This window comes from Peromyscus californicus, unplaced genomic scaffold (assembly GCF_007827085.1).
Source record: "Peromyscus californicus insignis strain IS unplaced genomic scaffold, ASM782708v3 Scaffold_8__1_contigs__length_139910024, whole genome shotgun sequence".
Classification (NCBI taxonomy): domain Eukaryota; kingdom Metazoa; phylum Chordata; class Mammalia; order Rodentia; family Cricetidae; genus Peromyscus; species Peromyscus californicus.
In genome coordinates, this window is record NW_026294606.1 from 14414832 (window position 1) to 14442290 (window position 27459).

Sequence of the window (27459 nt, forward strand, 5' to 3'; positions counted from 1 at the left end):
TGATAATGGAAATACTACCAAGAGCTATGGGAATATAAATACCTAAAGTGTACCACATAGAGAGTCTTGCTAGCCCAGAGCTCCCACTCTCTAATGTTGTGGTTGGCCTTTCTGGTATCCAGCCCCAGCCTGCTTGTTCTGTGGGAGTCTGCCTGAGTTCAGCTTCGACCTTTCGAAGGGTTCTTGGGTGGAGGAGAGAGGAATGAGGAAATACTAGGTAAAAAGATAGAGACGATAAGAAAGACAGAGACACAGGATAGCTTCGGGAGGGTCCTGAGTCAATACATAGTCTCCTTGAGGTTTATTCCAAAGGACCTTTTGTACAATGCCAATGAGTGAGGCAGAAGACCTCCCCCTATCAAGATTAAAGCATAATTACAGCCAAGTGCAGACCCTTCAAAACACCTGGTAACCACGCCCGTAGCCAAATCATCCCATTATGCAGCCCTGCTGGGTAAAGCAAGCTTAAACTCTCTGACATTTAGTAATTTCGGCCCCCACATGGTGTCTAGAGTTCTCACTCAAGAACTTGTATAGGATAGAAACTTTGTGCCATAAAGCACATTATTTTGCATTCATCAAATAAGATTTCCTGGAGAATGTGGCATTTGAGTGGTTGAAAGTTAGATAGGTCAAACATTTGAGTAGGGCATTCCAGGCTAAGATAGTCGTTTCTGGCAATTAGCATTAGCTGTCACAGAACAAAGACTTATACAAGTGCAGGGTTCAACATATAGAAGGGCGTCAAGGTCATTTTTAGTGTTAGTGTAACACGTGTTAATAGAAAAAATAAGTAAATGCTAAGTGAGCCTATCATTTCATACTAATTATTAATCATAATCATTAATCTTACTCTTACAGAGCAGAAGAGAAAAGAGATTTGCTCATGTTTTTCCGAAGTCTGCATTTTTTTGTGGAGTTGTATGAATATCGTAAGAACACATTTAAGCATTTTAAGGTAAAGTCTGAAGATTTTAAATTTAAATATATATAGAAAATGAAGCTGGTGTTAATTTTGTTGTGATACACTCATAATTTGCTCTCTCTCTCTTTTTTTTGAGACAAGGTCTCACTGTAGCTCTGGATTTTCTGGAACTATGTAGACCAGGCTGGCTTCAAACTCACAGACATCTGCTTGACTCTGCCTCTTGAGTGCTGGGATTAAAGGCACGCACTACATACTTTCGTAGAGAATATTATCACTAGTGTAATAAGTTAGCAGTTATTTGTAATAAATGGGTGATAAGCTTCTGTGTAAATCAATGGATAAATGATATGGAATTTTATTATTTTGACTATTCATTATAGTCTCATTTATTTGAAAATTTTATTTTTGAAAATTTGGCCTTTCTGGAGTACATAAAATACAAGAATAAATGCTAGTAAAGAATATATAGTGCCAGTTGTTGTGGTGCATACCTTTGATCCCCACACTCACAAGGCAGAAGCAGGCAGCTCAGTATGAGTTTGAGGCCAGCTTGGTCTACATAGTGAGTTTCTGGCCAGCCAAGGCTATGTACACAGTGCCTTAAGCAACCTATTATATATTGTTACAAAACAATATAATTGTAACTTCTATGCCAGACTGTTTTAAGCCGCTGGATTATTGTACATCTGGAGTATAAATACTGAAGCCTGATTTTTATGAAGCAATGCTTTTAAGTCTGGAAATACTTCAAAGACTGCTTTCTGAAAACCATTGTTTAGGGACATAAGCAAAAGTTGTTTGCTTTGTTCTAATCCTTCAGATCCTACTTATTTCCATAACATTGTTATTAATAGCTGTGAGCCACACAAAAACCTCTCAATGAATCAGCATAAATAATATTTCAAGGTTCTAGTCCTTCAGAAGCCTAACCTATAACTATTATTTTAAAGACTAGTACTAATTCTCCTGTATTTGGGGTTCAGTTCTTTTTTAATTATTATTTTATTCATTGTCTTTGATTGAGTTAATAAAATCTGTCAGGCATAAGCTTTCTCCAGAATGAAAAATGGGCAGTTCCCACATTGCAGTCCCTCAAGTAATTCTCATGATTTTGTTATATTTTCATTTCTGGGCTCTCTGATTTCTTACATTACTTATAAGTATAACTCTTTGGGTTATTGTATTTTTACAATAAGTTTTGAAGTTTGTAGAAATGAGTCTTTTCTCTTGGTTCTTTTTCAAAATTTTTTTGTTTGTTTATATGGAGTTTTAAATATTCCATATAAATTTTAAGATTATTTTTATGCTTCTGAAAAAAACATCATTGATACTTTCAAAGAGATTTCATTGTATCTGGAGGTTGTTTTATTTTCTTGATCATATAAAATTTCCAGGCCATGGACATAGGTGTCTATTCTGTTATGTATGTTGTCTTAGTGTTCTGTTACTATGAAGATACACCATGACCAACTTATAGAAGAAAGCATTCAATTGGAGGCTTGCTCACATTTCAGAGGGTTAATCCATTATCATCATGGCAGGGAGCATGGCAACAGGCAAGCAGTCATGCAGTTGGAGAAGTAGTTGTGAGCTCACATCTGGTGCAGGCCTTGAGAGGAACACTGGGCCTGGCATGGGCTTTTGAAACCTTAAAGTCACCACCCTCAGTGACACACCTCCTCCAGCAAGGCCACACTTCCTAATCTCTCTTAAAACAGTTTCACTTCCTTTCACTAAGCATTCAAATATATGAGCCAATGGGGGTTATTTTTATTCAAACCATCACATATGTCTTTTGCTTTTGTGTACTTTTTGCAGTATTTGTAAGGTGTAAATAATTTTTAAAATATCTCATTTTCATCTTATGTGTGTGTATGAGTGTTTTGTTGCACGTTTGTAAGTATACCACATGTTGCTGGTAGAGTCTAGAAGGAGGTGTATTGGAGTCCCGAGAACTGGAGTTATTGGTGCTGGCACTAAATTTGGGTCCTTTACAAGAGCAGTAGGTTCTCTTAACCTCTGAACCATATCACCAATCTGTAGGAGGAGTTTTCCTGTCCCACAGCCGCTCTCAAATAAACACACTGAGGCTTATATTAATTATAAATGCTCAGTCGATAACTCAGGCTTATTACTAACTCTTACAACTTAAATTAACCCATTTCTATTAATCTATGTATTGCCACATGACTTGTGGCTTTACTTGTCCTCCAGCATGTCTTGCTCCATGTGTCCTGGCAACTCTTGACTCTACTCTCCTTCCCATCATTCTCCTAGTTTGGTTGTCTTGCTTTTAATTCCTGCCTGGCTACCAGCCAATCAGCTTTTTATTAAACCAGTCCAAGTGACATATCTTCACAGTGTACAAAAGGATTATTACACAGCACCAATCCTTTTATGATTTTTTTAATTTTAAGACTATTTCTTTAGTTATAATTGTCAAGAATGAAACACCTATATAATAGAGTAGAATCAAGAATAATTTTACTTGTGTTGTTTTCCTTGGTCCATTCTGGATCTTATTTTATTTTTTAGTTTAAGGGTGTGTAACAAAGATATAAGCTACCTATGTTCAAATGGTCTTACCTCGAAATCCAAGTTTTTTAAGTAAACTCTATATTTTATAATTTTTAGCAACGTTCTTTTCCCAAAAATTTTATCTAAAGCATTGTTTTTTTTTTCATTTTTCTTTTTTTTATTATTATTAAGAGATTTTCTATTCATTTTACATACCATTGGGTTTAACTTTGAAAACATTTATAATTTTCTTATGGTATTTTCTCATAAAATTCTATTACAAAAAGACTAGAAAGCTGGGGATATAGTTCAGTGGTCTTTTCTAGCATGCACCAGGCACTGTGTTGAGTCCCCAGAACAATACACACCCTCAAAATACCAAACAAATTATGTGTGTTTGTATGCATGTGTATATGAGTACATTTTTCTTGTGAAATCCAGAAAATTAATAGACATACCTATACTTTGTCCATTGTCTCAGTCTTGTCACTTTATTTCCATTGATTTATTCAAGATTATACTAATTTGTTTTTTCCATATTAGCAGTACCCTTCTATTTGGATAGATTTTACAATGTTTATTGTATATTTAATTCAAATGTGCTATTAGGTACCATAAAAGTGTAAAAGTAGAACTCTGTTAAGTAGTCCTGGTGAGCTTTCAGTCACAGAGAAACTGAGGCATGCACACAAAATGACACAGTAGGATAAAGTTACTATAATTAAATTATCAAAGTGAATGAACTAGTAAACAGTTTAGAGTAATAGTTGTGACCTTACAGGTCCCAGGTGCCTTAATGAAGTTTCATCTGGGGTCAGCCATAACAAATGAGTGAGATGGCGGTCAGTCTGCATTGGGGCAAAACACCAAATGCTTGAATGTTCTAGAAAAAGCATGCATATTCTAACGTGTACCCTATAATGGAAATGACATTGGTACTTTTATATATAAAGGTGGATATTTCTAAAACACTGATAATTTTGTGTTCAACCCCAAAGTAATATGTAGACTAATACTTGTGAGTGGGCTATGCGCCTTCCTCTGAAGATTAAATTAGGAACATTAGTCTGCGTTGTTCAGTTATCACTATTAGACTGAAGATTAGGTTTTCTCTGTTACATGTATCTGGAAATCATGGCCGTTGAGAAATGGTGCTCATGGACTGGATTGTAAATATTCAGTTTGTTTGGATGAACGTGTATACAGTTGAAGGTCTACATACAGCACAACAGAATAGACTTTAAATTTCTTATATTTGAACAAATTTATTGATGAAATTATTCCTATACTGTGAAAAGTTTACACTTAATTAATATTTGAGGATCTCTAGAGTGAAGGAATCTTATTATTCTTTGAGAAATGGGTAGAATTTTGATTTTTTTCTTACAATTTTTTTTTTTTTTATGTAATTGACTGAAGACTATCCATGTGACCACAAAGCATAAAACTGAACTTTTCTAAACTGGTTCTATACCAAAGAGTAAAATTTTACTTTATCTGGAAAATTTTGACTAGATGTGACTACCGTTTTTCTCAGGATGAGTGAGAACTACAGCAGAATAGCTGCCTTAACAGAAGGAAAGTTGCTGCTTTATGGAGAATGTGGATGAATCATAAAGTCAATGGAAGGTCACTTGGAACACTTGGCTTTTCACAGTTTTTTAGAACATCTGCCATAAATGCTTTTGAGATACAGTAAATGTTAAGAAAGACAAACAGTTGAAAGTTTCTTGGAATTCTCTTACTTCATTAGTCATGGGAATGGCGTATCTCATACTAGTGTTTGTATAAAAGCATGCTATTTAGATGGCAGTCTAGTGTAAACTACAAGGAGCTTTTAATGCTGTTTAGTTTCATATCATTTTGTTTTGAAACTAAGAGATTCAGTCTGGATTATTTTTGTAGTTACATATAAGAATTTTGGACGTCTTTGTTTAAACAAAATTCTGTCATAGTGAGATAAAATGATAATATTAAACTACTGTTTATGTTCCTTTAGACATTAGGTACACTACTTTAGATTATAAACTGCATTGATGGTGTTTAAAAGTATGACCCTATAGGTAATCTTTTTAAGCAAATAAAACTGTTTGGATGCTTTCCCAGAGCAATTGGATTGCCCTCCAGGCGAATCTCTTCAATACGGTCCCGAATGTAACGAGTGTCATTAGCCTTGCAGAATGTATCATCTGTAATTGAAGATATGCTGTTAAACTGAAAAATAAAAGGAAAAATACTCAGAAATCTCAAATCAACCTTTTGTACATTATATACAGGATCACACAGGATATTTTGCCTAAAATGTAATCCTTTTAAAAAATATTAGTTCACAGTAATGACAACCCTCTCTTGCAAACTGAACATATTTTTAAGTGTACAGTTTTGTTTTGGAATAACAGTCTACTCGTTATTACTCCAAGTTGCATCTGTTCAGTATTGTTTGGAATATAAATAGAAACATGCAAGCTAGAGAAAGTATCCCATTCCAATGTGTTAACTCAAAAATGGTACCGTGTGTTTAAAATTCCTTAAAGAGGTGAAAAGGAATAAGCTGAAATTCTTGTGGTGCTGAGATGTCAACTTCTACTCCTTTTCATTTTTTTTTTTTTTAACTTTTGCAATTCCCACTTGATGTTGGCCTATAAAACGAGCTAAAATGTCTCCAAAAGTACATGTCCACCACTAATTAGGGAAAGAAGCAAAAATCAGAAATTGGAGTTCATTGCTATATGGGGAAAGAAACATAAATCAGTGGTCTTCAAATCTGTGTTCAGAGTAACTAGGAGATACATAACACTGTGCCAGTTGCTGGCAAATTACCCAGGTTGTTTATCCTCCATTATTCTGTTTATGTCCCTTCTCTCTGCCTCCACCACACTACAGAAGGCTCGAGAGGAATCCTGGGTCCTGAAAGCCAGCATGGATTTTGGCATAAAGAAATTGAACTTGGAATTTCTTGGATGTGTGTCTAGGAGTGTCTTTCGTTGTTTATGATTTCCCTCTTTCAGAATTTTGAATTATAATAATGGGTAACTCACAGTGACCACTCTAGAAAACTGCAATATAGGGACAAGACAAAGCAAACACATGCTTTGTACTGTACATGCAGTGGGAACAGTGTTGTCAGACAGAATCATGGACTTAGAGGGTCTCCATAGACTCAGCAGTATCGAAATTAAATTTTAGACTACTCAGCTGGTGTTGGAGAATTGGTTAGTATTTAGAAAACACCACACACATGTGTCACAGGTGGCGTCAGAGCAAAGATGCTCACCTCTCTTAAATGTGGCCTGTTAGAACAGACAGCACAATTCCTACTACTGTGGTTGTGGTTCCTGTGTATGTCTCAGTGCTGCTTGGTTACATAGTGTGCCTCTTGTTTTCTTCATTGTCCTCATTGTGGTCACCATCAAGAGAATCCTCTTTTCTGGGGATGGCAAAATAAACCCACAAAACACCAGATAGGCATCCCAGCCCTTGTGATCATGCTCAATGGTTTTGCCTGCAACATGTATCTCAGATCCAAGAGTTTCAGTTATATAGACAGTGACAGTGACTACCTGGTGCCCACAACTTCTAAGACTGCCTGAGAAATAAGGAGCTGAAGAATGCCATGAATAAAAATAAAAAATGTGAATGCTCAGTGATAGAACACCTGTCTACTTTGTGTAAGGCCTTGTATTCAGTCCTCAGCATTACTTAAAACCACAACAAACTGACTAGGAGGTGCCTAGAGATGTACTCTGCTTAAGAACAGACTTTAGCCGGGCGGTGGTGGTGCACGCCTTTAATCCCAGCACTCAGGAGGCAGAGCCAGGCGGATCTCTGTGAGTTCGAGGCCAGCCTGGACTACCAAGTGAGTTCCAGGAAAGGCGCAAAGCTACACAGAGAAACCCTGTCTCGAAAAACCAAAAAAAAAAAAAAAAAAAAGAACAGACTTTATACTTCCTAGATTGGTTTACTTAGTGTACTCTGGATTGGACCTGCAGTTCTTATATAGGCATTAAGTGATCATACTGCTTTAGTGATAGAACCGTAATTGACATATAAATGAGTTTTTCTGAGTAATAAAAATGGCCCCATAGTTAACTAAAGCTAGTTTTTGTGCAAAGAATAGTTGTACCTGAAGGTGAATTACACGTAGACTTTCTGGTAAATTAGGAGGCACAGATTCCAGATCATTATGGTCCAGATAGAGGAAAGACAGCTTATTCAGTTTCTATAAAGAAGAATTTGAATGTCACTGAGGTCTATGCATTCTTCACATTATTCAAACAATGTATACTTTAAAAACAGTATTGATATAAGACATTTCAATATTATCAATATTGGTGTGATAATTTGTTGTTTTGATTGTTAACGGGTTTTGGCCTCATAAGTAGTGTCTTTGGTTTTTAAGACATTATGATATCTAACAGCAATCTATTGCATACTCCACATTTCTCTGACCATTCGTCTCATCCCTGAATACTCAGCCCTTAATATTTGTCTAAGGAGCAGTTGTGTGGAAGATCAATGGTTGAATCCTTCAAGTTTTTTGATAATCCTGAGCTTTCCATAGAAGTTTTTATGTATTTCTAGAAAAATGTCTACTCCTAAGAGATGGTGCTTAGCAAGATGCTGCTTTCCCAAAGAAATTTGCCAAACATGTAACTTAGCATGACATGTGTTTTCCCATGAGGGATTTATGTTGGAATATTCTTTATAATCAGTAATTTACTGCTGTGATTTCAGATTGTAATTTTTTTACATTACTCCTAATTTTAATATGTATCCTGTGCTGCCATGTCATATTTTATTTTGTGGGGGGAGGGGTCTCACCATGTATCTTAAACTACCCTGAAACTTACTGTCCTCCTTCTTCAGCTTCCCAAGTGTTAGGATTACATCTTCTATGCCTCACTTGCTTAGCCTTTCCTATGCTATTATTTCAATCTTTTCTCTTTTTTTCAATTTTTAAAAATTTATGTATATGTGTTCATGTGCATAAGCCATAGTGCACATGTTGGAAGTTAGAGGACACCCCTCAGCAGTTGGTTTTCTGATTCCTTGTTTGACGTGGGGATCGAACTCAGATTGTCAAGCTTGACACCAAGCACCCTTACCTACTGAGCCACCTCCCCATTCCTCAATTCTTTCTTAAACATTATACCTTTACACCATATAGACAGCAACTATCTTTCCAGGACTGCTTTCATATGAATTATAGTAACCTGATTTTACTAGTGGTTATTGCAACCTTAAGGCATTAAATAAAGTAGACAATTATCATTATCATTTTCATGCCAACTTGCCCAATATCCCTCTTGTAAAATCCAAGATATTTAAACCTACCTGTGTTCTTCCCTCCCTCCCTCTCTCCCCCTCCCTTCCTCCCTCTCCCCTCCCTCCCTGTATTCCTCCCCCTTCCTTTCCTTTCCCTTCCTTCCTTCCTTCCTTCCTTCCTTCCTTCCTTCCTTCCTCCCTCCCTCCCTCCTTTTTTTTTCCTGAGATGAGTGTGGTCATCCTAAGTTTTCCAGGCCAATCTTCACCTACTGGTTTTAAGCAATCCTCTTGCCTTACCTTTCCAAGTAGCTTGGACTGCAAAGAGTTGCACTATGTCTACTCTAAACATTCTGTGACATGCTGGTTATGCAAAGACTCACCTACTGAAATTCATTTTTTTTTTTTTTTTTTTTTTTTGGTTTTTCGAGACAGGGGTTCTCTGTGTAGCTTTGCGCCTTTCCTGGGACTCACTTGGTAGTCCAGGCTGGCCTCGAACTCACAGAGATCCGCCTGGCTCTGCCTCCCTAGTGCTGGGATTAAAGGCGTGCGCCACCACCGCCCGGCTTTGAAATTCATTTCTTTAGATTACAAAATAAATTTTAAAAAATTGTGTGTGTGTGTGTGTGTGTGTGTGTGTGTGTGTGTGTGTGTGTACAAGCAGAGGTCAGAGGATAACTGTTGGGTGTCAGTTCTCCCTTTCTAGCTTGTTGAGGCAGGCTCTTGTTTCTGCTGCTGTACCACCAGGCTAGGTGGTCCATGGACTTCTGTCAATTCTCTTGTCTCTTCCTCCCATCTCACCATAAGAGTTAAAAGATTAGAGATGTATGATATGGAACTTGGGTGTTCAGGCTTTGCAGCCTAGTGCCTTTACATGCTGAAGCATCTACCAAGCTCACAAGGTGTATTTTTGTTTTGTTTTTAGAAAGTGAGTCTGCCCTGGTTTTGTTTTATTTTGAGATATGGTCTTAAAGTGTGGACCAGACTGGCCCTAAAGTCCTCCTGCCTTAGCCTCTCATGTGCTGGAATTACAGGTACTTACACTATGTCCATCTATAAGTCTGCTTTGTAAAGTCAGCAAAGAACCTTAGTTTCTGAATCCCTCTTTTAAAAAACAAAACCACCAACATTGCTTATGATAGCAGCAGCAAATCAATCTTTCAGCTATGTTTTAATAGTATAAAATGAGCTTTTCCTCCAAATACCTTTGTATTTACATTTACAAACATTGTTCCTGAATCCAATTCTAATCAACAGCAAAGTGTAAAGCCTTCAGAATAATAAAAATGTAACTACCTAGGTCACCCTGACTCACAAAGGTTACATTGATTCAGGCTTCTTTTCAAGACTTTGTTGAGCAGCATTGTCCTATACCACAAAGGGTGTTAGATGAGTATGCAAAAGAAGCTTCCCTGCCCCTTTTAATGGTTTGATCCTTTAGATCATCTTGGCATGTTCTGAAAATGCCTAACCATACATATTATATGCTTTTGTGTAACTATAATCAGCTATAATTTTTTAATAAAAAACCATAAGGACAAAAATAGAAACAAAACTAACAAAATCCTATAATATTGAAAGGTTACATTAAATATAAAGAAAAAGGAAATTTTTTTTAAACAGGCAGTTGTGGATAGATGATACATTTATGTGATTACATAAAGCAGCATAAATGAGAATTTCGTAAGTTTAGGTTCTTCTATTAGGGGTTCTCTTGTGACATTGCCTAAACTGTTCTTGAACTTCAGGTCCTCCTGCCTGAGACCCCTGGGTAGTTGCAATTTCAAGTGTGTGAGATCTTGTCTCTTTTTTATTGCTGTTGTTATTTTTTTTTTAATTTATTTTAATTTATTTTGCAATACAATTCAGTTTTACTTATCAGTCACGGATTCCCTTGTTCTCCCCCCTCCCGTCCCCCTCACCTTCCCCCCAACGCCCCCCCCCCCATTCCCATCTCCTCCAGGGCAAAGCCTTCCCCACAGACTGAGGTCAACCTAGTAGACTCAGTCCAGGTAGGTCTAGTACTCTCCTCCCAGGCCAAGCCAAACAATCCTGCATAGGCCCCATGAGAACAGGAAGAAGCAAAGTGCTAGAGAGGCCCACAGAAATCCACAAAGATACCCACACAACAGACTGCCGGCAATGGTCGAGAGACAGCCCGAACTGACCTACTCTGGTGATGGGATGGCCAAACACCCTAATTGTTGTGCTAGAAACCTCATCCAACTACTGAGGGATCTGGATGCAGAGATCCATGACTAGGCCCTGGGTGGATCTCTGGGAGTCCAATCAACGAGAATGAGGAGGGTTTATATGAGCGAGAATTGTTGAGACCAAGGTTGGATAAAGCACAGGGACAAATAGCCAAATGAATGGAAACACATGAACTATGAACCAATGGCTGAGGGGTCCCCACTGGATCAGGCCCTCCGAATGGGTGAGACAGTTGATTGGCTTGATCTGTTTGGGAGGCATCCAGGCAGTGGGACCAGATCTTGTGCTCATTGCATGAGTTGGCTGTTGTTATTTTTATTTTTATTTTGAGACAGTCTCTCTCTCTCTATATATATATATATATATACACACACATATATACACATATATACATATATATGTATACACACACACACACACACACACACACACACACACACACACACATATATATATATATATATATATATATATATATATATATATATATATATATATATATATATATAGCTAGCCCTGGCTGACTGGAACTTGCTATGTAGACCACACTAGCCTCAAAAGCACAGAGATCCTCATTTTTCCATCATGCTCCACCATACCTCACATCTTTTCTTTTGTATAAAGTTGTCTTCTACCAGCAATAGCTTGAGCACCTCATGCTTTTGCCTAAGGTTACCTTCTCTGCCCTACCTAGGGTAGAAAGTGATTATATCATAGCTATGGAAGTCCTGGACTGGGGTCATTGCTTTTTTTTTCAATTTCATAAAACATTTCCATTCTTTTGAAATTACTTGATATATTCTTTGAGGAACACTGCAATATTATCTACTAAAGTTAAATATAAAAGATATCAGCTATTCCTGGTTAATAGTAACAATACAAATTTTTTTGAAACAATGAGCAAATAGTGTTTGCTTTTAAATATAAAAATGTTCCTTTGTTATTAATCGAAGACACCCAGTTCTATGTCTTTGTATGATATATGTATGGTATACATGTTTTGCTTCTTTGATTTTGTTTGGTGCTAGGGTTGAACTTAGGGCCTCAAGCATGCTAAACATTCTTTCTACCACTGAGTTATGCCTCCAGCCCACACACACACACACACACACACACACACACACACACACACACACACACCCAATGTTCCCTTGTGGAATATAAGTCTTTTTGTTCCAAGTTCTGAAAGTATTGGTGTGGGTAAATGCCAGCTATAGCTGTCTTCACTTCTTATATTGTGGTATAGAAATATGCTTCAAAAGTAATAGATGAGCAGAATGGGGGGGAAAACAAGCACCAATTTAAAAGTATTATCACTGGGTAAATATATATTAACAGTGAGATGCCTCATCTGTTAACATACTTGCTGCCAAGCTTGATGACCTGAGTTCCACATGGTTGAACTCGATGACCAGGACCCACAAAGTGGAAGGAAAGAGCCAGCCTCCACAAGTTGTTCTTGACCTCTACATGTATACCTGGTATGTGCCCCACACAAAATGAATAAATACACACGATAAATAAATATATGTAATAAAAACTTAAAATATAATCACTAATATTGTGTTCAGTCATGATATGGCATACTTACTTTGAATGTGTTTGCTTTAATCCCTTTACTCTTGATTTTGTTATGTTTAGCATTAAGTAAAGTAAGCTTCGGAGGAAGAACTGGAAGTCTTAGTAGTTGGTTTTCAGCAAGTGTAAGTTCTTCTAGCAGAGAAAGTTTTGAAAAAGTACTATCTTCTATGTCTTCTATCAAATTTCCCGTAAAATCAAGTCTTCTTAAGTTAGCTTGATAGAAATAAATACAAAGATAAGATGTTTGAATCTCATTGTGTAGACTGGAGAAAAGCATGTAACAGATCACTCAAGGCCCTCAGTTTCTCTTCAGAGCCCAGGATAGTATTTGCAGTTAGTAACTCAGTCAAGTTCATCTTGCAGTGTTGGTAATCTAACCTACAGCCTGGTACTGGAATTCCAGCTGTGCTATCATGAGGTGCTGGAAATTGAACCTGGGGCTTCATGCTTGGTAGGCAAGCACTCTACCACTAAGCTACAGTCACAACCCCATAAGAAAAGTTTTGTTGAACATTGAGTGTTGTTTCTGTGTCTATCAACATTGAGTGTCTAACAATGATGCCTTTTCTTACTGTGGTCTTAGAATGTATGTATGGTTCAGAAGGTATCTTAGAGTTCATAGTCTTTCCATCCTTCTCTGAATTCATTATGAAAAAACATGCCAAAGGAAATTTTTACTGCACATAGTAGGGAAAATTGTGGTTAATTGGATTTAATCATGTGATTATTTTTTAAATTTTTGTCAGCATGATTTATTATAATTGTGAGTACATTGTATTAATTTTTCTCTACCTTCTTACTTAACATAACAAAGACAAAAATGTTTCCTGATTTGTTAACATGGTGCAGACTGAGAGACTGAGACAGATTCACTCATTCATTCATTATCTTTCTCTCTCTCCCTCAGTTGGGGGTGGCTTAGGCCGAGATGGTTAGGATATAGTTTCTTTTCATTCATAGTATCTGTTTTCTAAAAAGTTGTTGCAACACTGAATTTGTGATATTGCTTCTAGGAGAGCTCCAGAGGCAGGTGCTTATGAGCTTCTGTCACTCATTTTTGCCAACCAATTAATATGAACCTTGCTTTATATATATTTTTGTTTAAAGACAGCTTAACATACCGTTCGAATTCATAAACATTGGTATAACTCATACTTCAGTAAATTCATCTAACACTTGCATTTTCTGCATAGGCTCATCATTACTGCCTGCATTTAGAAATACTAGATGGCACTTCAGCACTATACTTGTTGCCATTTCAATTAACATTTTCAATGTAAAGCAGAAAAATGTGAAAAATATGATGCTAGATGTGCTGAATAAGACACTGCTACATTTTATGACTACTGAAAGTAGAGCATTGCCTTCTTGTACCTTAGCTGGGAATTTATGCTTTGAGTAACTCAGTTTTGTTGTCGTTGCTCTGTGAATTTCTGCTTGTGATCATAAACGTACTGGGAATTGAACCCATGACTTCATATGTGCTAGGCAGGTGCTCTAGCACTGAACTACATGTCCAGAAAGGTGGATTTCCCAGTATGGAATGTACAAAATAAAGGAAGACCAACTGTCCTTCAGTCTGCAACTTAGACTTACTAGTGACAGCATGAATAATCTGTCGTTAGGCTAAATCTCAAACGTAGAGTTGAAAAAGCTGGGGGTGTGGCACAGTGGTAGAAAGCAGTTGCCTTTTTTGCCTGGGGGGCAAATCTTGGACTCAATTGCTGCACTCCCAATAAATAAGGAAATAAAATATACTAAAGCCAGTGTGATTCTTGGTTGTGATTTTCTTCAGGAACACTTGATGACCTAGGAATCTAGAAAACTGGCAAGGAATGAGTAATCCAGGACTGGGACTTGGTATAGCCGAAAAGGGCATTAGTAGTATGCTGACCACAATACCTTAGTTCAGTTAAAGTTTGTTAGAAAGCCAAAAAGTGGATTGCTAATGATCTGGCAAAGAGTTAAACACCACTGTTTCAGAACTGTTTCAATTGAATCATCCAAGGAATGTGGTTGCTTTTCATGGTAATGAGTACAGCTTGGTATCAGTATTTTTAAAAGTTGTTCTCCAGATTTTTTTTTAAAGATTGTTAATTATGTGTACATGTGTTTGTCTGTGTGTGGGTAAGTGCATGTGTGAGTGCAGGTGCCTGTGGAGTCCACACAGTGGTATAAGAGCCCCTGCAGCTGGAGTTTCAGGTAGTTGTGAACCACCTGATAGGGTTCTGGGCATCAAACTGATCGAGCAGCAAACTCTCTTAAACACTGAACCATTTTTCCAGCTTCCTCTCCAGATATTTCTAATGTGTAGCAAAGTTTAAGAGTTTTAAGTTAAAGAAAAGGAGACAAGTGCTTGTAATCCTAGCACATGGGAAATGAGGGCAGGAGGGAGGAGTTGAAGATCATCACCCTCTACTGTATAGTGAGTTCAAAGCCAGTCAGTACTACATGAGATCCTGAAGAAAACAAAACAGTAAAAAGATAATAAACAATAAAAAAAAGGAAAATAAAAGCAGTCTGTGTATTTATGGTGAAAGTGGAAAATGAAGTATCTAGTTAGTTGAAGTAGCATCCTGGTCATACTGATGCTTCTTACCACCTGAGGCAGTATGTATACTGAAGATGATACACTATGTTAGATGGAATAGTAAAATCACCAGTAAAGAATGATCACAGAAGTCTGGATGGAAAGAAAATTCTTCTAGTAAGAAGAAAAGATTGATTTTTGTAGTGTGTGTAGTACACTTGAATACCCCAACAGTGCTGAATATATAAATATATATATATATTTATATATTACTATATATAGCAAGTGAAAATATGTAGATATTTGTGCTTTTATATTTTAAACTTACGCATATCTGCAAAATCTTTGGCGGTCAGCTTTTTAATTTTGTTGAATCGTGCATAAAGATAAGCTGATTCCTTTGGCAGTGGTGGCACAACATCAATGTCAACTTCTTCACAGTAGACAGAGCCACTTAAACAGACACACAACAGGCATGTAGGCATTTCTAAATTAGGAGACAAAATCATAAGCATAAACTGATTTGAAAATATTTGTCATCTAATGGTAAAATTATTGTTATAATTAATGCTGTGATTTGAAAAGGTATGTTACAGAATCATTGGTATATCAAGAAAGATAGTTGTGGTAACCAACAACCTGTATTGTACTTAGTAATTCATCTGAATTTTACTTAAAGTATATAATCAACATATTTTATCACTTTACTTATTGTATGTATGTGTAAATTTGTGGGTGCATGCATACCACAGTAGGTTTGTGGAGCTCAGAGGACAACCTGCAGGAGGCAGTTCTCTCCTTCTACTGTGTGGATTGAACTCAGGTTTTTGGGCTTGGCAGCAAGAAGTGGCTTTACCTACTGAGACATCTTGCTGGCCCCTCTTTTTTCTGTTTTTGCTGTGATTATCTAATTGCTGACCTTGTGGAGGGCTTCATTTCCTCATTTGAATGTAAAAAAAATAATAAAAGAAATCTACAGTGAATGATTGATTTATCAAGTTTAATGTTTTTCAAGTTTGATGTGTTGAAAACATTTTTCAAGTGGATTACAGTAGTTAATGACTTTAAAATCCCAAGTGAAAGGAACAAACCATTAACTTGAAAATCAGTCATTGCTGGAGTGTTATGATCCTACCTCCAAATGTGACTTGGGCTCTTATTTAGATGCCTAGAGTACTCCTTGGTTGGTCATCCCCTCTCCACTCTTCTTAGTCCTCCTTACTTCCGCACCCCCTGTATCTTTTATTGTTGAAAAGTACAGGGCTTACTCTCTGGGGTTGACAGCAATGAGTACATGGATCTAGCTGACCTTGGAGTGGAACCATGAGTTAGAATAAGTCTTTTCCCTCCGGTATATGTCCAAGGGATGAAAAAGCTTGACCTCCATAAGCAGTTTTTTTAATTTTAGCCATTCAGATAATATATATATATAGTGTGTTATCTTAATTGTTTTAATTTGCATTTTCCCAGTGATTATATGATTTCCACAAAGTGTCTATTGTGTTTTTCCTTTTTCTCTTAAGTTTTGTATTATTATTGTAAACATTTATTCTATGTTATTTCTAAGATTTACAGTTGAAGTGCTTTGCCTAGTTGTAACTTGTTTGGTTTTTTGCTAGTGTCTTTGAAGTACAAACGTTTACAATTTTAGTCACTAGTTTATGCCTCTATAGTCTATGCATTTCAGTTGTATTTAAGAAGTGTCTGCTAACCACTCTGATAGTCAGCTTTCTTTGCTATGACAAAATACCTGAGATAATCAAATATAGAGTGGAACTTTTTGGCTCAATTTAAGAGGTTTTAGACCATGAGCAGTTGGATTGGTGCCTAAAAAGGTCAGAAGAGGACTTACGACCTCTCTGGGCACTGCAATTACAGATGTTTGCAAGCCACCATGTGGGTACTGGCAGTTGAACCTGGGTCCTCTACAAGAGCAGCTTGTGCTCTTTACCACTGAGCCATTTCTCCAAACCCTTGAGTTAACTTCAAATATGTTATCAGGAATAGGCAAGATTCTTTATTCTGTTGGTGCTTTCAACATGACTGCTGGAAAGGTTTATTTTTTTTCTTTATTGGATTACCAACACATTGTCAGCAACCACTTGGCCATATAATAAAAGCCTGTTTCTGTGCTCTAATATGTTCTATTAACCTTCTTATCATTATGTTTATTTACTTTGGGGGTGTGTGCCATGACATGCTTATGGAGGTCAGCGAACAACTAGGAGGAGTCATTTCTGTCCTTCCACCATTAAGTTTCAGGGTTTGAACATAGGCTGTCAAGGTTGGTGGCAAGTGCTAATCCAGATCATTGGCCCTCCATAGATCTTTTAATTTTTAAAGAAATTTTTATGCCCAAACATAGTATCTTGATTCCTGTGTTTTTATAATATGTCTTGATTTCAGGTAGTAAAACCATCTGACTTTATTCTTTTCAACACTCTTTTGACTACTCTATGTCCTTTCCATACTTTATACATTTATATATTTTTTCATGTTTTAATGAATGCTTTAAAATTAAATTAAATATGACCATTACTATTTATGAACATATGTATTGTCAACATCTCACAGTGTCCCAAACCCATCTTGGATTCCCCTACCCCAGTTCTGAAATTGGCAATCTTTTCACTGGCTCTCAATGGAGAGTGATATTAGAAACAGAGAATGCTCAGTGCTCTTGGTGTCTCATTGCTGGAGGCTCTTTCATCAGATAAGGCAAGATAAGAGAAGTGTATATATTTTTCCTCTGTAAATACTCTACATGTATTCATACAATATGTACACATATATGTGTACATACTCATGTATGTATGAATGCATAGTATATTAGCACAGACACCAGAGGGGAAAGCACATGGTATATTTCCACCTCTGTCTCTATATATGAACTGTTGGTTGATACTGATACCTTCTGTTCTAATCCAGCTCCAACGTGTTCTTTCTAGCCTTCTACCATTCTCTGTTTATAATGATCTTCTGTAACATTGAGAAACATGACTCTCATTAACTATATCATGTTTACTCGGTCTAGAACACACATTAAGCATTTTTAATATTACACTCCCATAGCACTATGAATATAAACCGGCCTACTAGAATTTAGTATAGTCATAGTCATATAATGTTGTTTTGGCTAATGATAAATTTCATACACGATAGTGTATGATTATAATGTTCCAGATTATAATGTAAGTGAAAATCTTGTATCACCCAGTGACATTGTGGTTGTCAAAAAGTCACATGCAGTGTATTGCTCCTGCACGTATGTGGGGGAGGTGACAACATCCGTGTGTGTTGATGCTAGGTATGCAGACTCGTTGCATTGCCAGTATTTGATAATGATAATAAACAACTGAGTTACTACTAGCTTATATATATTGCTTATATATGCAATTTTTGACATTTTAGAGTATATAACATTTTCTAAGTTTTCTGTAAAACAATATTGCTGGGTTATTCTAACAGCAGCATTGTGCATTTTGCATCTGCAACATCTCTTGATTGTTACGTTTTCTCTTATGTTAAATTTAGTCTCATTGTTTTTCTTCATGCCCCTAGGAGCAGTGAGGCAGTCTAACACCTTCACCCATGTATGCACACTCATACAGACAGACACTCACACTATATGGACTAGGATGTATAATAAACTATATCATCTAGATATGTGTAGTCTATAGTGTTTACATAATAAATCATGTAATGTGTAGTAAAAAACAAAATGTATCCTTGTCTCTTTTTACAGTACTTTAAAAAGCATTTTGTGTGTGTTATGTGCGCATGCACACACATGTGACTACAGAAGTGGAGATCAGATGACAAATTGGGGTGTTGGTTATCTCCTTTAATCAAACTTTGGTTATCTGGCTTGATGCAGGTATCTTTAGTTGCTGAGCCATCTCACTAGCACACTTTTTGTCTTTAAGCAGTGCATGGCTGCTTCTGATTTGCTTCCCTTTAACTTCAAGATTTATAGTCAAAATACTGTGCTTAAGATTTAGTTGCTTAATGGTAAAATGCCTTGTGTATGATAGTGTTCTCTGTTGAAAACATTTTCATGGAATAAAACAATATTTTCATGGTAAAAAAATTTAGTTGCATTAGATTTTTTTCTTTACTATGTTATGTTAATTCAAAATAAAATTAACCGTTTTAATGCTTATATTTCTATTTGTTTTTATAAGTTTATATTTACTGACTTATCTACATGCATGTTCTTTTGCTTATATGAAACAGTATTGTTCTCAAAAACTAAGACTACACGACAATTGTGTACTCATCCCTAGTTCTTTAGCTCATTCCCAATTCTCCCTCCCTTCTACTCATGATTTCAGCAATTTCCTTGATGTAACTGGTCTAAGGGTCTTTGTTTTTTAAATCCCCAAATTTAATCCAGAGTCTTACAAATGCAAAGCGAGTGCTCTGCCACTTAGCCACATCCTCAGTCCTTCTCAGTTTTTAGAAAATTCCCTCTTCTGTTTCTTCTCACATAAATGAACAGCTGCATGTAAGCTTTCTTAGGTCATTTTTTTAAATATGAAGGCAGCATGTTAGAGATACATACTCTTATGGTTTACTTTTTTTTTCACATGCTTGTATTCTGGTCATCATTCCATGTTCTTATAGGTCTTCTTCACTTTTTTTTTTGTTCTTTTATTTTGCTTTTTTTTTTTTTTTAATGTAGAGTCTGGCTGGCTTAAAATTCTGTATAACCAAGTATGACCGTGAATTTCTGATCCTCTTGGGACTTGGCCTTGACTCATGTCATTGGTTGGCCCTCAGATAAATTTTTGTTCAGTTTTGTTATTTCAGTTTATAAGTTCTTTATAGATTGGCAACATTACAACTTTATAATATTGCAAATATCCTTCTCATTTTTGTCTTTTGCTCTATGTAAAAGTTTTTTCTTTTTTGTAATTTTATGGAGTAATTTTTAAAATGGTTTCTATTAAAATATCTGGATTTTGAGCCATCCCTCTCCCAGACTGTCTGCTAGTAATTGTAAGGCTTCATCTTGTAAATTAATTTTTTTTTTTTTTTTTTTTTTTTGTTTTTCGAGACAGGGTTTCTCCGTGTAGCTTTGCGCCTCTCCTGGAACTCACTTGGTAGCCCAGGCTGGCCTCGAACTCACAGAGATCCGCCTGGCTCTGCCTCCCGAGGTAAATTAATTTTTTTAAAGTTTATTTATTTTTTATGTACATTGTGGTTTTGCCTGTGTGTATATCTGTATGAGGGTGCTGGATCCCCTGGAACTGGAGTTACAGACAGTTGTGAGCTGCCATGTGGGTGCTGGGAATTGAACCCGGTTCATTTGAAAGAGCAGCCAGTGCTCTTAACCACTGAGCCATCACTCCAGTCCCATCTTGTATGTTTAGATCCCTGATCGTTCTTAAGTTTATTTTTTTTTATGAAATATGGGTCTAATTTATCTCTCTCCAAATGGCTATCTAGTTCTCCTAAGCTCAGTTATTTAAAGTATTTCTCCCTCAGTGATTGAGTGCTTGAGTGCTTTTCCATGCTTTAATTATTCTGTTTCAACAGTTTTTGTTCATGTGCTTGTATCTCCATCTTGTTCAGCATGATATGTTTTATCTGGCACTGTTCAGTGTTTCTACAACTATTTTTTTTTCATTTTTCCTTATATGTATGTATAAATATTTTAGAATCCACTTTCCTAGCATTATCAAAAATTTGATAATCTTAGTGAGGTTGTCTATATTTTCTGAATTTAGAGAATAATGATATCTTTATAATATTGAGTCAATTGTCCAAGAAAAGGATGTCTTTCCAATTATTCAAGTCTGTTTTTACTTAAAATACTTGCCAGATTTTTAGGATGTGTTTTCTGTTTTGGTCATTTTAATTTTATTGTAGCAAGATGGAAATTGGTGTGGGTGGGTTTTTTCATGTTTTTGTGTGAAACCAGGTTATGTTACTTAATAAGAATAAATAAATAAATAAATAAATAAATAAATAAATAAATAAATAAGAGCTATAAAGTATGACTTGTAGTTTGTTATTTTACAGTAATTTTTCTGTTACTGTAATTGAAACAGACCTTGTAGTTACTTACATAGAATCATGGTTGTTTGTTTGTTTTTTTTCTCCTTGGTGCTTTTTGTTTGTTTGCTTGCTTGCTGCTTTATAAAATACTATTCATTGAATTTAGGGCCTAATACAAACACTCTACCAGCACATCCCTGGCTTCTGTGAGTTTCCTCAAGATAATAATTCATTATATTATATTGGTTGTAAGTCTGTTGGTTCTATTTGAAAAATAATCTTTAATTCTTTCTTGATTCGTTTTTGAGACAAGGCCAGTTATGTATAGCTTTTGCTAACCTGAACCTTCTATGTAAACAGGCTGACTTAGAACTCGTTCAGATCTGTCTGCCTTTGCCTCCCAAGTGCTGAGATGAATAAAGGTGGATGCCACCATGCCAGGCTTTTGAATTGATTTTTTTTTGTACAAAATAGTTGTATTTACTCAATGTCATGTCTTAGATATTTAGGCCAACAATACATATTACATATTAGTTTAATTGAACTGCAGGGGAAGCTTTCTCCAGTCGACCTTTGTGATCCGCTTGAGCCACTCTGCACAACAGACCTCAGGCTTTTCCTAGACTAAAGTGCTTGGGGTGGAGCTGGGGGAGGAACTAAAAACACAAGGAATAAGCAGAAAACAGCTGTGCCTCCAAACACAAGTCGTGAAATAACTTTACATCATTTAGGACTGGAAGGTGTGTGACCCAGGCCTTTTGCCAGAGTACTGGCCTTCCCTCAGAGTTCTTGGCCCACAGCAACTGTCATTCTCCAAGCTTCCACTAAGTCCTGATAGTCTCATTGATGATCCACATTCCTCACCTCCATCATTGAATTGATTTTTTATGTGGACAGAAACATACCTTTTCTAAAGGATAGGTCTAGACAAAGTGCTGAATGTTCTTGAATGTTCTAGTCTACGGTTTTCAATCATAGTGTAAAATGGTAGGTGATGAGCAATTCCCATTAAACTATAATGACTTTACCATTGAAGATGAAATTTCAGTTTATATGTCTTGAGACAATTTTTGGTTACTACAAGGAATAAAATTTCTTTGTAGGTATTTTTAAAAGATGCTTTTCAGAAATACTAGATGATAGGTTGTTCATACTTACCATCATTTTCTTTCTTGGTGGGTAATGATGGTACAGCCTCATCTTTTTGTAACTGAAGACTTTTCTCATCAGGAATTATCATAGTTTCTTTTGCCTATTGTAAAGTTAGAAGTTTGTTATCAGGTGTAGTAAAACAAAAGTCTGACTGTAAACTGGAAGGATCACAAACATTTCTCATAGTCACAGTTAGAGGTATTTCGTCAAGATTTTCTTTATATGTGTATGTCTGTATATACAAGGATATATATATATATAAAATATGTATATATATGTATGTATTCGTGTGTGTGTGTGTGTGTGTGTGTGTGTGTGTGTGTGTGTGTGTGTATGTGTGTGTGTGACATACATATTAGACAAAGGACAGCTTGTAGAAGTCAGTTCTCTCCACCATGTGGGCCCAGGGGTTCTATGGCTGCAAGAAACTTTATGTGCCAAACTGTCTCAGCACTTTGTTAAGAATTTATACATAATTCCATTTCATTATTCATTAAATCACACTGTTAAAACTCTAGGTAGGATATGCATTCCTGAGTAAAAGAATCAGCTTTTTAAAATTTTTTGTTTCCATTGGCTGAACTCGGTATTTGAGAAATATTTAATATATTGAATTTCTAAATGTTAACTAAGGAGATAATTCTCTGGGAATGAAAGTTTTTCTAACGTAGAACTATTCCTTATATAGTTCTTTATATGAACTAATTTCCTCTTGTCAGTGTCTATCCTTCTGAGCAACAGTACAGCTATAGAATGTAAAGTATGAGTAAATTCTTGCATGACCTGGATTCTTTCCTGCCTTGGCCTTAGGATGGATCCCTTTTATTCTAGTCTCTCCATCTGATCAGGCCATTGGTGTAGGCTGTTAACACTGTATAACGAGCACTGTCATTTCCCCTTTGTCCTCTTTTCAGAGAATGTGTTTTCTGCTGGTAGAGTATATTTATTGTATGGGTACTGTTCACTCTACCTTCTCCTCCTTGCTCCATGTTGTCTCAGTGTACTCCTGACCTTACCCTTAGCCCTCCTTTTCCCATCTGTGTACTGCCTAAACACCACTCTTCCCCGTTGAGTTCTCCACTTCACACAAATATTGGTCTACACATTTATATTGATGGAAAACTGCTTAAAGCTCCATGTAGTTGAGCAGAAAACTTTAAAGTCCAGGGAATTTTGAAAGTGTCTTGCAGTTAGTTGATAGACTCAGATCATTCCAGTAAGACAATAGGTTATAAGCTTTTTTTGTTTTGTTTTTAATTTTAAGCTGTTGCTAGAGATATCTGTCTATTTTGTCTTAACCATAGGTAGAAATAATATAGCATCTTAACTCATTCCTTTGGAAAAAAAGAAACTGTGGCATTAACATTAGCTCGTTGTGAGTTGAGGGGGAAAAGCATTTGGACTGGTTAATCTTAAAATCTTTACTATCTGATTTGTAGTAAAAATAACTTTTAAAGTAATGAATATTATTGTGTATCTGTCTCTAATTTTCCAGTGTGTGTGTGCATCACACACAGTGGGCAGCATATAATTTTATGCTATGTTAACTTTCTCCTCCCCCTAGTATTTCTGTATGCCCAGAAAAAAAAAAAAACACAAGTAATTGCTTTATTCTGAAGGTTGGATGTGAGTGATTGTGGTATAAAAGCCATAACTCAGTGACATGTCATTAGAGATCTCTGGTATAAATTGGTAGAGTCTAAACTGTTAAATGTGATTAAAAACAAATCCCCATAATAAGTAGTTTTTCATTTGTTGGTACTCTATGTAGCTGGCATGCATAACCAGTAAGTATTCTTATATTTACTTCCTTGGACTGTATTTTTCTGAATTCCATAAGAATAAGCTGATAATTTATCTTCTAATTTATTTGAGACAATATAACATATAACTATAGGATAATATATAGCATTACTTAATAAATTTCAGCTGTCAAAGATCATCTTGAAGTCTAATGTCCTAAATTTTAATTTTTGGTTTCTCTACCTACTTTTTGTTTACCATTTGGTACTATTTATTAGTTAGGAATCATGCATATTTGAAAAATATAATTACTTTAAATCTTAAAATGCCTTTCTCTTCCTTACCTTATCAAATATTGAAATTAAAGGAAAACATGCATTTAAATGTGTATCATTTTAGAATATAAATTTAAAGTAGAAATAAAATACCTTAGTATTTTTTCCTTGCAGGTATTTATCTTCATAGTCCTGGCTAAATTTGGTTTCTTCAAAAATATCTGTTCCATACTCATGGTTAATGTGTGAGTCCAGCTGAGTTTGTGGTGCTGGCTGTGTCAGAGGCACGACCAGTAGCAGGAGAAGGGTAGGATGCAGAGTCTTCATTTCAGCAAACTCAAGGTGACTGGACGTTAGTAAACTAGTGACCTGATGATTGTGGAAGAAAACTCTTTTTTCCCCTGGAAATAAGAATGCAGACTATCGAAGCAATATTTAAAAGCTTGGAGGGTGTTTTGGCACGGTGTATGCAGTAGGGACTAGAGAACAACTCTTTAACCCTTAGTGGTCCTTAATTTGATACTCACAGTTTTTTATGTAGCAATAAAGATGCTGAAGAATTCAGAGAGTAGTTTTATTTCTTACCTATCAAAAGTTTAAGAACTGTTGCCTAGTTTGGTAACAATCAAATGCCGTGAATAGGGCATACTTGTATGCAGTCAAAGTCTTGTTGGGATACCTGCAGTATAAATGGTTAACACGAAGATCCATGATCCTGTGTCATGTGGAGTTAAAAATATCATATTTCAACGTTGCTGCTTTAAAGGAACTCTTGATTCATATTGATGTAAAAGAAGCAGTTCTGAGAAAAGGATTAAAACTTAAACCTTAAGTTTAACTTTATAAAAAGTAGACAGTAACACTTTTCAGTGGTGTAGAATATAGGAAAAAACATTTAATTCTCTAGTTTTATAAATTTAACAGGTTATCACTAGTTTTAGTTAATAATCTTGCCTCTTTAAACTTAAACTATGAAAAGTGCAACAATACCACTGCAGACTAGGGTGATTTAAAACCTTAAGGGAGGAACTTTGTAGAATGTACTAGAAAGATTCTTTGAGGCTCGCCAGTGAATTTTAACTGCTGAGTATACACTTCAGACAGTTTTAAAACTGCAAACAGAATCACTTAGAGGTGCTGATGCTACACTAGAGATGCCAATTTGTCAAATATCCATTTGAATTTGAATTTCAAAGTAAAATGGGTTAGTAACTTTTTCTGCTTCCAGTTCTTATCTACATTGATGTTAAAGTTATACAATGATATATGAAAGTATTGCTGAAAATTAATTGTTCAAGGAAAATAAAACTTACACTACAGATGACTTTCATTTATTAAGACTTTTAGAATCACACTTTAACACACAATATTTAAATTAATATTATGAAAAACAAGCCTACCGTAGTTGCTGGCTGAAGTCCTGTGTGGTTTTCCTCAATAGGTGTTCAGGCCTGTGCATTAGTCCCAAGTGGGAGGTGAAGGAGCAAAGCTGTGGGATGGTTTCAAACTGCTGAATAAAATTTCAGGGCCCAACAGCTTAAATTCCATGTCGGGGAATCCAACAGCAGATTCCATGTGGTGGACATCTTTGCCAGCATTCCTTCTCCGGGGTGAAGTACAGGGTAGCATGTGAGAGAATGTGCTGAAAATGTTTGAAACTGCAGCACCAGTGCTGCTGCAGTGTACTGGAATCCCTATCTCTTTTACCCTGTATATTAAGCACTAATCTTTTAGTGAATATTAGTTTATAAAAATGACGTATTTTTTAAATCATGCTTTTATTTTTGTGATTTTCTGGTATATACAACACTTACTTTTGAATGAAATGGAACACCAAACCAAACATAGTCTTTGTTGTTAATTTAATGAGAACTAAGGATTTTGTTCCCATACTATAACTAGTACATCAGAAATTTATATGTAAAGTAAGTTTTAACCCCAATTATTTTGAAGTTTTGTACTTTAGTTTTTTAATTCCTTTCTTTTAGTTCATAAGAGCAGGAAAATAGCCGGGCAGTAGTGGTGCACGCCTTTAATCCCAGCACTCAGGAGGCAGAGCCAGGCAGAACTCTGTGAGTTCAAGGCCAGCCTGGTCTACAGAGAGAGATCCAGGACAGGCACCAAAACTACACAGAGAAACCCTGTCTTGAAAAACCAAAAAAAAAAAAGAGTGGGAAAAATAGCTAGGCATAGTGGTGTACACTTTTAATACCAGCATTTGTGAGGCAGAGGCAGGTGGGTATCTGTGAGTTCGAGACTGGCCTGGTCTACACAGTGAATAGTACTCTGTGTTCTGAGTTCCCCAGTCCAGGACAGCCAGAGTTACAATAGTGAGACCCTTCTTGAAAGAACCAAAAGAAAAAGGGAATGTGAAAATAGTTTTTTTTTAAGTTTGATTTTTATAATTTTTTTTTTTTTTTTGGTTTTTCGAGACAGGGTTTCTCTGTGTAGCTTTGCGCCTCTCCTGGAACTCACTTGGTAGCCCAGGCTGGCCTCGAACTCACAGAGATCCGCCTGGCTCTGCCTCCCGAGTGCTGGGATTAAAGGCGTGCGCCACCACCGCCCGGCGATTTTTATAATTTTTATAGCAAAAAATTTTTACTGAATGAAACTTTATATTAAATTTGATTTTGAAAAACTAAAGTAGGGGCTGAGTGTAGCTGTGCATACCTTTAATCCCAGCATTTAGGAGACAGAGGCAGAAGGATCTCTGTTAGTTTGGTCTACACTGCAAGTTCCAGGCCAGCCAGAGCTGCATAGTGAGACTATGTTTTTAAAAAACAAAACTAAAAGGTAGTAGTGTAGATACCATGCAAGCATCTTTAAAAACTAATCTTAAAAAAATACTTACTTTTGCTGGGCACATACCTGTAATCTCAGCTCTTGAGAATCAGAAACAGAAGGAAGGAGAGTTCAGGGCTAGCTTGGATTACATAGAGGGCCCTTGTCTAAAAAAGTTACTTTAATTTTTGTTATTCTTTGGTGCTTTTAGTAGCCAAAGTCACAATTCTTTTTTCCTAAAGCAAAATGTGGATAAATATTTAAAATAGAGCATGAGAGCTGGAGAGATGGCTCAGTAGTTTAGAGCACTTATGGTTCTTGCAAAAGAGCTTGGTTTAGTTCTCTAAAAGAATAAGAACTCAATGAAGAAAGTCCAACCAATGGTTGTGGCTTACCCAGGGCAGAGTTTCACATAAAAACCAGGCACTGGAACAGAGTCTAGAGTATGCCTGTGGTTGAACTTACTCTTCAGT

General features: G+C 36.2%; 2 protein-coding genes across 4 annotated transcripts in view; one reads left to right on the forward strand and one right to left on the reverse strand.

The window, feature by feature from the left end:
- The window catches only part of Cenpp (centromere protein P), a 214727-nt gene that overhangs the window by 40907 nt on the left and 146361 nt on the right, over positions 1-27459 (forward strand). For both annotated transcript variants that reach the window (XM_052727298.1, XM_052727299.1), the window contains exon 5: positions 862-958. In XM_052727298.1, coding sequence (XP_052583258.1) covers positions 862-958 — 97 coding nt within the window. The remainder of the gene's footprint in view (positions 1-861; positions 959-27459) is intronic.
- Positions 3918-25790, reverse strand: Ogn (osteoglycin). 2 transcript variants are annotated; one of them, XM_052727303.1, is made up of 8 exons: positions 25606-25790; positions 24791-24884; positions 24359-24606; positions 22194-22287; positions 15361-15519; positions 12513-12715; positions 7569-7664; positions 3918-5659 (listed from the first exon to the last, which is right to left on the reverse strand). In XM_052727303.1, the coding sequence occupies exons 3-8, from the start codon at positions 24530-24532 to the stop codon at positions 5489-5491; spliced, it is 897 nt and encodes a 298-aa protein (XP_052583263.1). In that variant the 5' UTR covers positions 24533-24606; positions 24791-24884; positions 25606-25790; the 3' UTR covers positions 3918-5488. The 2 variants fall into 2 exon arrangements, with proteins under 2 accessions (XP_052583263.1, XP_052583262.1); XM_052727302.1 differs by lacking the exon at positions 24791-24884.